This window comes from Epargyreus clarus, unplaced genomic scaffold (genome assembly GCF_041222505.1).
Source record: "Epargyreus clarus isolate Ecla_fem2 unplaced genomic scaffold, WU_Ecla_fem_2.2 ptg000004l, whole genome shotgun sequence".
Taxonomy (NCBI): domain Eukaryota; kingdom Metazoa; phylum Arthropoda; class Insecta; order Lepidoptera; family Hesperiidae; genus Epargyreus; species Epargyreus clarus.
The window spans coordinates 747055-763164 of record NW_027332212.1 but is presented as its reverse complement, the minus strand read 5'-3'; the positions used below and the strand labels follow the sequence as shown (position 1 = coordinate 763164).

At 35.7% G+C, this 16110-nt stretch overlaps 3 protein-coding genes across 10 annotated transcripts in view; 1 reads left to right on the top strand and 2 right to left on the bottom strand.

The window, feature by feature from the left end:
• The window catches only part of LOC140757114 (uncharacterized), a 45929-nt gene extending 45159 nt beyond the window's left edge, over positions 1-770 (bottom strand). Inside the window, exon 1 of the mRNA XM_073092650.1 lies at positions 477-770. Coding sequence (XP_072948751.1) covers positions 477-548 — 72 coding nt within the window. The 5' untranslated portion in view covers positions 549-770. The remainder of the gene's footprint in view (positions 1-476) is intronic.
• Positions 771-1003: 233 nt separating this feature from the next.
• LOC140757233 (uncharacterized) lies at positions 1004-12647 on the top strand. 8 transcript variants are annotated; one of them, XM_073092778.1, is made up of 11 exons: positions 1004-1145; positions 1313-1462; positions 5030-5201; positions 5758-5861; positions 6050-6171; positions 6967-7201; positions 8220-8347; positions 8846-8955; positions 9119-9220; positions 9536-9661; positions 10434-12647. In XM_073092778.1, the coding sequence occupies exons 2-11, from the start codon at positions 1328-1330 to the stop codon at positions 10511-10513; spliced, it is 1314 nt and encodes a 437-aa protein (XP_072948879.1). In that variant the 5' UTR covers positions 1004-1145; positions 1313-1327; the 3' UTR covers positions 10514-12647. The 8 variants fall into 8 exon arrangements, with proteins under 8 accessions (XP_072948879.1, XP_072948878.1, XP_072948876.1 ...); XM_073092777.1 differs by having other exon boundaries at positions 5758-5862; positions 6039-6171; XM_073092775.1 differs by having other exon boundaries at positions 5003-5201.
• Positions 12648-12813: 166 nt separating this feature from the next.
• On the bottom strand, positions 12814-15332 carry LOC140757235 (uncharacterized). Its single transcript, XM_073092784.1, has 5 exons — positions 15184-15332; positions 14898-15067; positions 14421-14563; positions 13981-14159; positions 12814-13377 (listed from the first exon to the last, which is right to left on the bottom strand). The coding sequence occupies exons 1-5, from the start codon at positions 15297-15299 to the stop codon at positions 12942-12944; spliced, it is 1044 nt and encodes a 347-aa protein (XP_072948885.1). The 5' UTR covers positions 15300-15332; the 3' UTR covers positions 12814-12941.
• Positions 15333-16110: the final 778 nt, after the last annotated feature.

Genomic DNA, 16110 nt, shown 5'->3' with positions numbered 1-16110 from the left:
CGATTTTGTCGGAAATATGTGAAAATAGCACATGGTGTCGGCTATCGGATGTCGGCTATCGTCGTCCGACACCGATATCGGATCGGATAATCTGAAAACGCTCTAAGTGTAAAAAAATAGGTTCAAAAGAAGCGAGGATATTTTAAATTAAAAATATAAGAATATTATTAAAAGGAATGGTGTGGATGAGCCTATCTTTCCCGCATCTAGTACTATCTTTCCCGCGCTATCTTCGTCTCGCTAATATCTACAATTTGTTGTTGCGATGCGACTCGTTTCTACATTCAGAGCGGACTAGAAGTTTGACGCGGACTCTAACACAGTTACCCTTCAAATATCGCTCCAAGGAAGTGACAATAATTCTCCAGCAGCACGTCGAATGGTTACCACTTACGGAAATTCATACAGACCAAATATAATCAATGCGAAACTTTCAATTTAGGGTACAGTAATATATAAAACTAAATACCTATTACCTTCAAATCAATAACTTCCATTGTATTTTTTGGCATGTAAGAAAATCCTCTCATGCAAGCCCTGATATCCATTTTCGAATTTGCATTCAATTCGAAATTTAAAATTATAGAATAAGTCAAATATTTATTTCCATAGATGTTTGTGAAGTCCTAGGATAATATGTATATTTTTCGAAAATTAAATTGTTATAAAATTTGTAAAAGCAATAATAAGCGATGTTTATAAATCTTTGATCAACAAATAACTTGAAAGAAAAACACAAACAACAAAAATTATGACATTGACGTCTGTTTGGAGTTTTGGACCTATTTCCGTTGTAAGCTCGGATTCACTGGTCTGCTATTTCTAAGATTCAACCTATAACTTTCCTAAGGCTTTCAAAAGTTTCGTTACGTTAAACAAAGCAGTAAAATTGATGAATGAACCTTAGGACTTTTCTGGATATAATTATGTATAACTGCATATTAATTAGTAAATTAATGTTTTTTATTATTAACTAACATTATAGTCCTATAATAGTATCCAAACGAACGTTGCTAGGCAACGCTAATGTTTATGAAACCGTCAGCTAACTACTAAAAGTACCAAATAAAGTATCCAAAAAAGTACATATTATGGTATACTGTGAAGATATACGATTTATTTACATTATTTCCTTTGAAAAAATCGTAAGTAAAATTTTCATAATTTTTAATATTTACGGAATACGTTTCAAGCGTTATAATTATTAACACGTAGTTTATTTTTACGATCCGTTCGCTACGAACACGTGCACGTTCTTTGACATGATCGTATTTACTGTACATTGACAATTAAATTCGATTTTATTATCTAGTAAACGATCGACGCGATGTTGTACAGCACTCGGACGTTGCCCGGCATGGGGGCGCCGTCTCTACCGACAAATACTTCTCGGCATTTCCCACAATGGAGCCGAACTGCGATATTAACAATTACTAATAAAACTGAAGATGAAATAAGGGACGTAAGTATTTTGTGTTTAAATGATACAAGTACATTTTTTTTATAATATAGAAGTAGCAGACGAGCATCCAGTCCACCTGATGGCAAGAGGCTCATACCGCTCATGGACATCTGTAATCAAACCCAGATAAAATTACCTATTCCTACTTGAGGTCGGCCACGGATGCGCCGCTACCCCTGAGGATTAAGCTGGAACGGCTCGGAAAAGTATATCTTCCTTACAGTTTTAACACTGCTGTTATTAGGCAGAAGTATGTGTGACGGTGGTGATAAAAACATAAACTTAGAAAATCTTGACAACTTTGTTTTGGGGTGAGAAAGTGATGTTGATGTCAAATTTCTAAAAACAAACCCCTGGCTATGATATCAAGTAGCCCAAGAGATAATAATTGCAATCACAAATTTCAAAGGAAGTAAGTGACCCAAGAGAGGCCACTGTGCCTGTTTGAAATCAGTGCATTATGTGATGCTTGATTTGACAGTTTTTGAGCAATTAGCCAGCATACCTATGTAGGTATTTATAACATATCGTGACAAATAGTTCCAGTCAATGTATTCATGGTTTTATCATGAAATGCACACATGACAAATAAAACGCTCTGTCCTACTTTCATTTTGATTAATATCTGTAACTTCAGTGGTCGTAAATAAACTTTCTAGAACTACCCTCATACCGACTACATACCTAATTGCATGCCGGTAGGTATAATTACCCATGTGTCATGCTTTTTAATACACTAATGCACTTATTTTTATTTTTAGCTACCTTTAACACGAAGTTTTGTTTGCGAAAACTTTGAGCAACTACTTCATAAATATTCTACGGTAGAGCGTATGATTAATCGAGGTTTGACTATGAAAGCACCATACCTAACGTGTTCTGGTTTGAGGGGTGTGTTAAGGCAGGAGGCCTTTATCATTTCAACTTACGCTACTTTTAAATGCTGAATAACGTCTTCACAGTTTGAAATGCGAAAATGTTAAATTGAGTACATACGTAAGTAATTACGTATCTACGTATACCTACACTTTGAAGTGTTTCATGTTATTAAATTGAAACGAATATAACGAAAGGCTGTGCGCTCTAACTAGGTCACAAAAATTTTAGAACGAGCAAAGAACGTTAGTACTTGAGTATTAAGTAAAGTTATTCAAATATCTTTCATTGGTGTTATTTATTAGAAGTTATATCGATGCTTATATTTCGGTAGAGTACCAAATTTCCTGAATATTGGTGTCGGCTGTCGAAAATTAAGCTATTATCCCGATGACATGCCGTAAAGCCATCAGCGCTGTTGGCACTGCGCCATGGCTCGTAGTGACAGAATCCCGTGAGTCAGCGATACGCGAGACCTGTGTGCGGCGGCGCGATCGATACGCTGCACCCTCCGCGCCGCTCCCTCGCCCCTGCACCTGCCTGCCCACCGTCGGCTCCGGCTCACTGTCCGCCTAACACGAGAAAACCCTTCAAAAACACCATCCAACACCGCACAACCTCAGGATAATCAGAACCCTCGTCGAAAGTCAATTCCGGTCACTAGTTCAAGGTTATATCGGTCGTGGAGTTCGAAGACCCACGGTTAAGTAAGGAAACGTCTACCTCAAAATAACGCTATTGAAGAGAAACGCGGACTGTTTATTTGTGTGCCTATCGTGGATTTTATTTTTAATTATTACGCGTAGTGGGCAAGGTCGTCGTTTATTTTGCCGTGCACAAATGTCGGATATCTTCCATTGCGAGCGCGTCCGTGCTCCGAGGTAGTTAACAAAGGAGGTTGCGCTTACCACTCCTGACGGCTCTCGCGGTGAACTGCCTCGGCGATGGCTTCCAAAGTCCTCGTACCAGCGGCACCCTTCGCCAAGTTACAAGTAAGGACATCTTTCTTAATTTTCTTGAATATGCTTACAAAATCAGTAGGTACTTAAACTCCGCTGGAGCGAATAAAAGGGGTTTGGGTTGTTGATCTCATTTCTGATAATAGTTGAATTTATATTTTATAAAAAAAATTAAGTACCTACCTACATAATATGTTTAAAGCCTTTATATTATGCTTAATATTGCGCATTAAAATGCATTACCTTCGTTTTGATAAACATTATTATGCGATAGTTTTCTTCAGTTTTTCTTGTTATTTCCTATTAAACAAGTAGGTACTTAAATATTATGTTAGTGTAAATCTGTTTTACTATGTTAACATAATTAACAAAAATAATATGTAGGAAAATATAAACGTGAATTGTTTGCACCAAAAGGAACGTTTTACTCATAAGAAATCGAAGTGCAACGTAAATAAATAATCGTAAGCATAGTAAACAACATCGATTCATAGAATTGGCATCACAGTTCAACACAATCGGCCATTGACACGAAAAGAAAATTGTGGGTTTCAGTGGGATTTTCCACATCCTTGACTCATGATCGATATTTGACGAAACAAAGGATTAATCTACAATCTAGGAAGTTAGACAGGAATAATTTATTCCTTAACAAAGGCAGGTATCATCCGTTCGCTTCAGGAGAACAAAGGATAGTTCTAAGTGAGTCAGAGTTTGCTCAATAATACGTACCTACTGAATTTTACGCAATGGTATATTAGCATTTCAATCTTGCTTGTTTTACAAGTGCTAGCTCGTCAACTGCATTTACTTCGAACATGTACAATAAATTATTAGTACATAATGTAGGTACATAAAGGTCTTCCAGATTATTGACAGTCATTTTGCAATTTCAATCAAAGGTTTTCCAAATGAATTTAACTTTTGTTTACTTCATTAAAACTACTCAGAAATCGTTGTAGGCTTATATTTAATTTATCTTAGCTACCGGCAACTTGACTTCATATTGCGGTTACCATTGAAGCTTGACCTCGTCACGGTTTCCCTAAATATAAGTAACATTTACCGAGTATAGATAGATATCTATCTATCTGTCGTAGTTAGTATGCAATGAGACAACTTCGTACATACAATTCTTAAATTGTAGTTAAATATATACGATACTAGCTACACGCCATGACGTCGTACACGTATTTTCCTCGTGTAACGACTATGACCGATGTTTTGTTTCGAAGATATCGGAATAAAAGATTTCATAAAGTCACTTCTTAGGAAAGATGTTCAAATGAATATTTTACATCAGTAGCTGATCGTAGTCATATGTTGTCTACTATCACGGCAACTCTAAAAGTATTCAGTATAAACCACGGAAGAGGAAAAAAACCGGCGAAGGTTGGTGGGAACGATGACTGAGTATAAACGTACAAAATATAGGTGACATTACAGTCGGTATGAACGGTTTACTAGTTTAAGTGCTGCAGGTAGTCCAAAACTACGATTGGAGTCGCAAATCCTAAAAATATGTCAGTTCCATTAAGCATTCTTCTATTAATACTTATTTCGCCCCTGCGCTATACGTCGTGGAGACAAATTATATACCTAGTTCAATAAATCGCTCATCTATTATAACCTTACAATCTCAGTTTAAAAACTCTACCCGTTCATGATATTTAAAATTTACAATAAACTGTATTGAAATCAACAGATACATCCAAACCATCAAACGTTCCAGGTGAAGAAAGCATCGCCCGACGCCACCACAGGTGGGTTCCTCATCGGCGGGAGCGATGCCACGGCGAGGGTGGCGCACCTGGAGCACAGCGTGCGGTTCCTGCAGGAACAGCACCGGCTGATGCTGAGTGGCCTCCATGCGGAGATCGAGGCGTTGAGGGAGAGGAATAGAGGTGAGCGCACAATAATCTAGCGAACGTTTTTGTTTTTAAAACAAATATGTGAGTAAAAAGTGGCTTCTTGTTTGAGTTGTCTAGCAAACTGAGTGAGTATTGTGATCTTCAGGAGATTTTGCTAAAGAATTAAATTGATAACTTGTCATAAAAATAGTTAGGTTTGGAAGTATTTAACATTACCAATTATTAATAAGTAGTAGGTATTTTAGAATATCGCAGTTGGAAGAGCCAGTGTGAATCGATTGAGGAGGTACCACAGCTTATAGGAGTTCTTCGTTTCGATGGAAGGATGTGGATATCGACTGACTAATATATGAAGCAATATTCTTAGCCCTCAGGCGTGGCAACTGGCAACACATCTTTGATCCGCTTCTGGTGGAACTTGTTCTATGTAGAGTTGGTAACAGATGTTCATGGGAGGCAGCGACCATTACTATCAGGTGGACTGTGAGATCATTTACTAAAAACTATAAATTAAGTACAGATAATAATTATAGTTACGTTATTATAAGTATTTAGAATGTATTCTTAGAAATGTTTATTTTCGTTACAGACCTACAGTTTCAATTGATTTTCAATAAGGAAGCTACACCAAAACTGAGCCAGACAGAGGCCACACCAACCAGTACTCCTGAGGAAACTACTGAAAATGTCGAGGTAACCCTTATATTGACATTTTTTTTATTTGAACATGTTAAGAGTTATTTTTTTTTATTTTTTACCATGATATCAAGAATCGGGAGAGGAAAATTGCTTTCATTATTATAAAAACATAATAAATATATATATTAAAATTATATTTTGTGTAATTTGATAATGAATGTACAGGAATGTAATGTATACAGGAAACGAATCTACGTCGTGAAGTGAGCAAGTTGGAGAAAGAAGCGGCGGCGGCGCGGGGCGAGGCGCGGGCGGCGGAGGCGCGCGCGGTGCAGCTGCAGAGAATTATCGAGGCGCAAACTGAGTGCGTATAAATTATCATAAATATTATCCATGATTTTCCGGTCTTTAACTGACCTCGAAAAACAGGAGGTTCTGCGGCTGTATTTATTTTTTTGAGGTTTACTGTTGAATATAGAGGTTTTATTCCGTAATTGGAGTCACTCCTATTCCTTAGGATTCAACATTTTACCCTGTTTATCTTGAATTCTTTAATGTTCATTTAGGTATATGAGAAACATGAATAGTTTTTGTAAACTGAAAATAAATTCTCATCTACATATGAATTTGAGTCATTGGTGTCGTTTGTTGTTTAGATCATTTTTTATTAGGAAGTAAATGTAAGTATTCTAATTACAGAAAACTGCGAGGTTCCGTAGGTAGGTATAATAAAAATTACAAAACTTAACAGCAGAATCATCACCATATATAATTGTTTTAGCTAAATCAAAACAAGAATGGACTGACTAGAGCTTGCATATTTTAATACTAGCTGTGCCCCGCGGTTTCATCCGCGTTAAAAGAAACAGGGGCACAGCTAGTTTTAAAATATAAGTAGCCTAAGTTACTCCTTATTACATCTGCTACCTGCCAATAAAAGTCCCGTCAAAATCGGTCCAGCCATTTCAGAGATTAGCCAGAACAAACTGACAGACAGACAAAAATTGTAAAAAATGTTATTTTGGTGTATGTACCGTATATGTATGTACATATGCATGTAGTAAAAAAACGGTTATTTTAATATTAAAAACAGACACTCCAATTTTATTTAAATGTATAGATAGATAGATAAGCAATTGGGTACAACAATCGTTTCCAGGAAAATCCGCACGCTGGAGCTGCGGTGCGCGTCGGACGCGGACGCGTGCCCGGCGGCGGGCGAGGCGGCGGGCGAGGCGGAGTCGCGCGCGGAGCTGCGCGCGCGGCTGGCGGACGCGGAGCGGCTCGTGCGGCGCCTGCGCGGCGACGCGGAGCGCCAGCGGAGAGAGGTACTGGCGGCCGCGGGCGGCGTCACCAACCTACTGTTCGACGGGGCCGCCGCCAGGCACGCACACGTACGTCCGGACGCGGCGCCCCACAGATACCGGTTTTGCGGCGCGGCCCGCGCTATATGCCCCCCTGTCGCCCCAGTCGCACACGTATGGAATACTGACGATAACCAGCTAGAGAATAACGTCATTTTTTAAATATATGGATGTTTGCTCGGAATGGACTGGATCGGAAGTGGATTATATCTGGCGATATAGTGGGGAGTTAAGCTACGGAATACCGCGAACAGAAAATTAAGGTTTTAGAACCGGATTTCCAGCTATGCGACTAAAATACGATACCCAGTTAAAGGTAGAAATAAATCTAAATATATAATGTAGGTACTTCCAAAGACGCCGATAAATAATAGTTGATAGTCCTTCGGTAGTTACTATAATAATTATATTCACTACATCCCTTAGTATAGTGTCGTTTAATTGCCTTACTAATGACTTTGTCACGTAGTTTTTCTAATAGATATTCTTTTCCATTCTTCGTAACGCTTTGAGCCTATAATACTCCGCGTTGTCGGTAAATGTAAAAATAACCTATTTCTTTAATTCCAATAGCGTTTGAACATAGATAGCGTATCTACCAAATCTTGAACCCTATAAAATACTCAGTGGCTTTGAGTGGGTCCTTAAATATGTACCTATCAACCCGCGAAATCGGATAGTCTGTGCGGGCGCCGCTTTACTGAGTACCGTGAGATACATTTGCATGATCTGTTTATGTCCGATATTTTATCCCGCAATTGCTCGATTGTTGTATGCTATGCTTGCTATACTGTAACTTTGTAGTTGAAAAGGCATCACACAAAACATTTAAATGAAAATACATAATATTTTATGTCTACATTAAAAAATGGATAGAATATTATTATGAGCACACACGCACTGACAATAAAAAACTTATTCAACACGTCATTTAGTCGCTTCACGGAATTATAACAAAAATAACGCCATTTTTTATTCACATTCCCATAAAACCTTATTAAAACTGGATAATTTGATGGCAACACTAAAGTAGCCGTCACTTAAACAGTTGCAGTGCATGAAGAACTCTCTCCACGCGAGCTTGCGCGCGAGCGGGCTGGACAGCTACGGCTACCAGAATCATTACGCGTTCCCGCCGGTACACACGCCCGAGTTCTGGCGCGAACCACTTAGAGAGTAAGTTTTCATTATATTAATATGATTAATTGTATGCTATAAAAATGTTTTTATATATTCTAGCTTACATTTCACTGGCAACATTATTTTATATTTTTTCACTTTATGTGTTTATTTATCGCTTTAACAGTTGTTAATCTACACTAACCATTATAGTTTATTATAGTCCACGTAAAACTGCTAGTCCGCTCTGAATATAGAAATGAATCGCGTCGCCATAGCAAATTGTATGACTATACCTGCTTGCAACAACTTCAGAGCGGACTAACATTTTGGCGCGGTCTATATACCTTAGAAAATCAACCCATTGAGTTATTTTCAATAAGTATATTTTAATTTTTGATTATTTTGTAGTAAATTGAATTGAGTGAAGAGCATAACATAGACTTGACAAATTAATAATTATCGGATGTTTACGTACTGGTTTTTTAAATTGTAACAAATTGTGTTTTCAATTAAATTTGACCTTTTGACTTATACGTTTCTATTAATTTTCAGAGAGTATAGTATGGGAGGATCGAGGGGACGAAGTAATAGAAGACCAATAACGCTTCCAGAGTTATCAGCAGTAGGCCAACCTATACACCGCTCCACCGTGTATGCTAATCGTAAGGATTAATTATAATTCTGTATTATACTCTTATACAACAAATACTCATCAACTACACATAACTACAATATTAAGTACGAATATGCACAAATATTATACATTTCGTTTAATATTTTTATCAACGGGATAATGATTTTATAATATGTTTATGAACTATGTAGCTCATGCACGGTCGCGAGGCTACGGGTATGAGAAGCCTAAAAAGACACCGACCACTCCGAATGGGGAGGCATCGAATGGAAAAAGTTTAGAAGAACCACCAGGTAATTATGCTAGATAAATTTACTATACTTGTATGTTGACCTACTTGGCTATTATTTTTTGACATTTCTGACTTCCAAGTCTTAGAATACTTCAATTTTGTAATATCAGTGTGATGACAAAGTATCCATATACCATAATATGTTCCCTTATATTTAGTTATTCCTGCCAGCCAAAAATGAACAACTAGCGTAGTGGATTGGAACTTAAAACTTTCCTATTAGATGCTCCCTGCTCACAAATGGGACGATAATTCATTAAATTTGTTGATGATGTGTTGGATTCCCTACGACTTTTTATTTTTTACTACATTTCAGACGCACGATTAAGTCCAATGTGCAACAGAAATATTACAAAAACGGCAGATAGATTGATTAACAGCCCCTTGAATACATACCCAGAGTTGAAAATCGTGGTAACAAAAATAATATCCCACGACAAGGGTGAGCACGCACTGAAGTTTTTTTTTTTAATATTTTTATTTAACATAATTGGTGCTGCCATTAATCAAAATGTAATGTAATAATGCTACAATGTTAATATAATACACTTATTCATCACTATGCATGACTCATTTTAATACTAAATAAATGAATTAATAAGATGCCTGCTGTTAATATACTAACAAATAATAAATACCTACTTAACAAACAAATCCTGAAATTCCGCATAAGCAACATATGTTTTGACACAGCATCTAATGTAACACCGTAACAATTATTTTTCTACTTGCGTATCCTACTTAACCCAATAACAAACTACTATGTATCTACGACTTTCCCTATAAATTTCTTACATTATTATTGAAATGTTATTACATGATTACTAACGGTGCAACGTTTATACATGATAATGCTATGCTTACTAATGTTTTTAACTGATTTTATTTTATTACTCAGATATCTATAATTTTAAAGCTCCACTTATATTTTTTTCTAAAGTTTTCTAAACTTTTTAACCTTTCGATAGATTATTGCATTGAATAAAATAATAAAAAAAGCGTATTAAAAATACTAATCACCAATAAATCAAAGGCTATGTTATTGTTAAATGTTAAATTTAAAATATTATTTCCTGCTCAATACTTCACCGACCGTAACGATTATGCTCAAATTCAACGCTAGTTTATTATCAAGTTAATGACATCGCTTCTAGCTGACCTTCAACCAACTCCAATAAAATATTTGAATAGAACCTTCTACTTCTACTTTCCAGTAACATCGCCAAGCACTACGGAGAACGGGCGGCAGCGACCGCGGCGCCACCACCACCGCAAGCACACCGACCACACGTAACTGCCCCCTACACTTGCGATACTCTCACAAACGTAGACTGCGCGACAAATACCCTTTGAAAGACATAGAAGTGAGAAAAATCAGCTTCCAAATAACGTACAAGGATCAAATTTAATACCTGAAACAGGTTTACACATTTGTCTACATAGACGGGTATATCAAGAGTACTGATAGATAAACCTAGTCATGAAAAGCCTGAATGATTAACTTCTGATGCTCCAAGAATCTGCCTTAAATGTTTCATACAAATGTACACACATTGGCTATTTACAGCAATTCATTAGAAATGAAATCAGTAGAATGCTGGGAACAAATTAACAACTGTTCATCAATGATTGTCGATCCAAATAAAGATGACGTGATGCAATTAAGGGGCCGGTCGCTGTTACTTACAAGAGGCGTTAGAATCTTGTATTTTGCGGTCTTGTATTGTTAATACTATGTTTATTAACAAATTCATAGACTCGACATACGGATAGTTTGGCACATCAGTGCAATGCATACCGTACAGGCGCCCTTTGTATAAGAGCTCGATCCTCCCCATTGCAGTCATGACTGATTCCTTACGAACCTCATTTGTGTAGTACCTGTACAATAATCTATTGGCGTATATGTTGCGGTACGACAATACACGACGGCAAAGATAAACTTATGGCTCTTTTAAGACTATAATTGCCATATTACTTTTAAATTATCTACGAGCTACGAAGGCTGTAATACTGAACAAATAATTTGAGAATCGATCTTGATCGGAATTTAAAATATTTCATTGTCAATTATTAATAGAAGTACTTACACAATATTTTTTGGTAGAGAAGAAAAATTTGCAAGTTTTTTAACAAAATAAGTGAGACAAATGCGTTAAGAGAATTCATTTAGAGCCGCGAACTAAGTTTTATTAATATTATGATAGACCAATTGGTGTTGCATGACTTTTAAAATTTTATAGGTAGAGTTATCAATTTGATTGGTATTCAAAATGCGAATAAGCAAGACAAAAGCAATATTTTGTCATAAAGTAAGGCAATACAAGGCGAGTAATATATTAATAGTGTAGACGATAGGTAAGAGGTGAGACGAAATTTGACGATTTTGTATAGTGTTTATACTTTGATACATTTGATCTTAAAATGTTTAATCCGTACAGGCCGCATGCCTTCAGTGACATTTGCCTATTGTGTATTTAAAAGCCTATTGAAATGTTGATAGAGATACCGTGAATACAATTCACATGATTACTTGCTGGGGTATAGTCAGGACAATAGAGATGAAATATGCTGACATGAGTTGCTTGCCTGTTGACTTTACAAACAATAATGTCTTTTGTCGTATGAGTGTGCATTAACTGTACCTGAAAAATTGTGCATTTATCATTTTTGTCTATAAGACTCATTACAATTTGTGGATAAATTTAAAATCGATAAAAAATGTTGCCATAAGTCTTTCGATTTATAAGAACTAAGCATTCAGTTAGCTCTGCCAGCATGCATGTAGTTTAAAAAATAACCATCTACACTATGATTGTTACCCGCCAAATTTTATAGAACTACCTAGTTTAGTTAGTCTTTTGAAATCGTCACATGATAGAAAATAGTGAGATATTTTTTAGATATCGTAATTAAAGTGCTCAATAACTTAGATTTTTCTTGTTATTGTAACGGAGTGATAAGTAACGTGATTCTATTTCATTCCAAAATGTCACAAATTACAATTAATCACCTACTGCCATTTTTGTTGGGCTCCGGTCACACTAGCGGTATCATTTTACTTAAAAAATATAACCTATATTTAATGACAAGGAAATGCACCATTAGTGATTTATTAATATATTTACACTCGTAACATCGATTATTGAATCTTTAATAATTGTAATAAGGGACTAGTGATCAAAATATACCTTTACAAAGTAATAATAAAGTGTGTTACAATATTTATAGCAATATTATTGATAATCAATTGAAACAAAAGTTCAAAATAAATGTCGCTAATGTGAACGGGCCCTAACGCTACATTTGTGAGAGCGATTGTAAAATTTTAAATGCTAAATTTGTAGCCTTATCCATATTAATCTAATTATTAAATTATATTATGAATAATTATTGATATAATAATATTATATATTTATTGCGACTCACTATGTTTTTTTATTTCGTGTTAGTTTCCTTAACCTATCCAAAAGTCTTAAACTATTATTTTTAAATTACCTAAATCGCTGGACTGAATCTGATGCGGTTTTGCTGTTTGATTCAAATTAATTTATCTGAGAACACCGACATTAAATTAAGTAAAAAAAAAAAATTATTAATTTGAAGTGTTTAATCTGGCTTACAGTATTTTACATTGTGGATTAAATTATCAAAACTTAACAAAGTTATTAATTATACAATGGTATTAACAGTATAGCAAAAACAAAAAATATGAACCTTAATCAACTAGTACATTTTAAAGGTAACCTAGTAAAGAACACATTATTACCATCGTAATTAAACAAATTTCCCAGCAACCAAAGCAAAGACTCGCACAAAGATTTATTTTCCATACTTAATATCTTAGAAAGGTTTTCACTTACATTATTTGTGATAAAATATTCTAAAATAGGACTATATGCTCTAGTATCCATATTCGCAAGTATCCTAAACAAATAATTTAGTTTACAACATGAATTCCCCTTGTAACCGATCATACATGAAGATAAGTGTGTGTCTATAGTTTTTGGTATATCATCTAACACTTTTTTGAGCAAATCTTCTGTAATATTTTCCGGGAAATGTTTGTGGCAGGATAGAATGAAGAGAAGTTGGGAAGAAGACATTGTTAGCTGTATTTTTGATAGGTCTTGCAGCATTCTTATAAGGTGCTCCACCCTGTAATATAATAACATGCAGTGTAACCAGAGACATAAATAGAGAAAAACATATTTCTGTATCTGTTTATGTTTCAGTCTGATGCTTGGCATGGCAGACTCACGCACAATGCAACATATATTAACAATTTACCTTATATTTTAATTTGGAAAAGACCAGCACTTGACCCTCTCATATCAATGTCAATAGAAAAGCAATGATACAGGTTAATAAAGGATAAAATCTATTCATTCTTGCCCTGATGCCTGTAGGGTAAATTTGTGGTGAATGTAGAAAGACTGTAGTGAATAATTAAATCAGATAAATTGCCTTTTGTATTTCTATATTTTCTGCTATAAATCTTATATATAAAATTCTCGCGTCACAATGTTAATTACCATACTCCTTTACGATTTTCACCAAATTTTATATGCATATTCAGTAGCTCTGAGAATCGGCTACTATCTATTTTTCATACCCCTAAGTGATAAGAGTTGTTCACCTTTAACATTTTTTTATTTATATGGCAATACAACATTTGCCGGGTCAGCTAGTACAATGTATAAACAGAATTTATATCTCAATATCCAAATCAAATCCATATAATATATAAATTAAACCTACCTAAGTTCATCCTTAAACTGGTAAGCAAAGTGCACCAAAGCATACAGTGCTGCATCTTGTACATCGTCATTGCCCTTCAGCATGTCACACAGCTTGCTCAGTGCACCTTGCGAGATGAGCAGCTCACATACTCTGGGGCAAGAGCCAGCCAGGTTGCCTATGGTCCAGGCACAAGTCACCTATAAAATTAGAAAAAATTGCATCTTTAAAAAATAAAGAAGAGTGTGAATAGAATACAATCAGATTTTTGTTTTTTTATATTTGAACCTAACGATAAAGCAGATGTGCTACCTGATGGAAAGTAGTCAACGTCGCCTATGATCATTTGCAACACCAGATTGAGATAACTAGTCTGTATAATGCAACATTGGTCAAAAAAGTTTCTTTCAAAAAAGCAACATTCAATACTTTTGTATCAACATTTAATATGTGGTACACACCGCCAGTTCTGTAGTAAGGTTATCCAGTGCTGTGACAAGGTATGAACCAGATGCCTTTGCAATGGTGTTGCTTGCCCTGCTGTCTCCGAGAGCCAAGTTACATAGACATCCAGCTGCTGCACACTGCTTCCTTACTTCGTGGCCTGGAAATTATAAATCATTATCATCAACCGATTGCTGTCCCACTGCAAGGATTTCCTTCGTTTTTTATAATAAAGAGGTACTGGACAAGCATGCAGTCCGCCTGATGTTAATATTCCTACCTGAAGTTGGCCACAAATGCGAGCCACTACCGCAGAGGACAAAGCTGGAAAGCCTCAGAAAGTATGTCTCCCTTACCATACCCATCAAACCAAAACACAGCAGCCCTTAATACTGCTGTAACTGGACAGAAATAGATGTGGCGGTGGTGCCACTACAGTCAAACCTCCTTCAATATTTTTTAATTGATCATTATATCATTCTTAGGGTATATACCTGTCAGCTCCCTCACAAGCCCTCTCAAAGCTCCATGTGTGTTCAATACAATTGTTTGGTTGTTGGGGTCATCCATCAAACCATTCTTCAACATTTGCAAATCAGATACTGTGATACAAGTTTTAGTTTTTAATTTTAGGGCTATATTGGACACACTTTCTGTTGATATTCTGGAAATAAATGTTTAATAAGAATCTTTAAATTTTAAATTTAATTAAAAATTTAAACATGTGAGGTCGATATGGTGTTAATTACACCAAGTTAGTGTATAAATAAGATAACAAACCTTATTTCGTCCATAGACCGGTTAACATCGCTGACTTCATCCCGCTGTTGTTGGCGGTTCAACTTCAACAAAACTCGCGTGCTCTCCCGAATTACGTGTATCGGCTCTTCCGCCATAACTTTAGTAGATTGTAGTATTTAAGGATTTAGTCGTTTAAAGTGTATATAAATACACTTTAAATTCACTGTAAGCTTTGTAACTTGAAAATCCTTGTTCATATTTTAAACTTGCATTCAATTCGAACGTTCGAAATTCGAAAAATGTGCGAAAATTAAATTAAAAACAATGACAAATGAACAATCTGTGAAATCAATGTCAAATGTCAATTGTCAATTTCACTTACAGTTATTAGAAATTGCCATATGAAGAATTATAATTATCCGTATACATTTCTAGATTTATTTTTTATTGGATTTTCAATGGAGTTAAGAGATGTTTATCCTTACTTCCTCAATAATATTATAAATCCGAAAGTAACTCTGTCTGTCTGTCTGTCTGGTTGTCTCTTCTTCACGCCTTAACCACTGAATCGATTTTAATGAAATTTTATACAAATATAGTCTGAGACCCGAGAAAAGACATAGGATAGTTTTTATCCCGGAAATCCCACGGGAACTAGGGATGGCGATCTAAGATCGATTAATCGGAGAATCGATCTTTTGGACCCAAAACATCGATTATTTTAATCGATATTAGTAAGGATTGAATAGTAAACTATGCATTTGATCACGTGATGATCTTTAGCAAAGTTGAAGGTACGAATTTTCAGTTTTATGTATGTTAGTATGTTTTAATTATTAACGCGGGCGAAGCCGCGGGCAAAAACTAGTATTATATAAGCTTCTTTATTTTTCACGTTAAAAATATTTAAAGTTGTTGTAGGTTGTTGTAAGAATATTAAAGATAACAGGGCAAGTTTTTTCGCCA

Coding starts and splice junctions, on each gene's coding strand:
- LOC140757233 (XM_073092774.1), top strand. CDS start 1,328: ATGTTGTACAGCACTCGGACGTTGCCCGGCATGGGGGCGCCGTCTCTA. Junction 8,956..9,118: donor CTCCACCGTGTATGCTAATC/GTAAGGATTAAT, acceptor TGAACTATGTAG/CTCATGCACGGTCGCGAGGC. Junction 9,662..10,433: donor AATAATATCCCACGACAAGG/GTGAGCACGCAC, acceptor TCTACTTTCCAG/TAACATCGCCAAGCACTACG.
- LOC140757235 (XM_073092784.1), bottom strand. CDS start 15,299: ATGGCGGAAGAGCCGATACACGTAATTCGGGAGAGCACGCGAGTTTTG. Junction 14,564..14,897: donor GCTTGTGAGGGAGCTGACAG/GTATATACCCTA, acceptor TATAATTTCCAG/GCCACGAAGTAAGGAAGCAG. Junction 14,160..14,420: donor ACCTTACTACAGAACTGGCG/GTGTGTACCACA, acceptor CTAATTTTATAG/GTGACTTGTGCCTGGACCAT.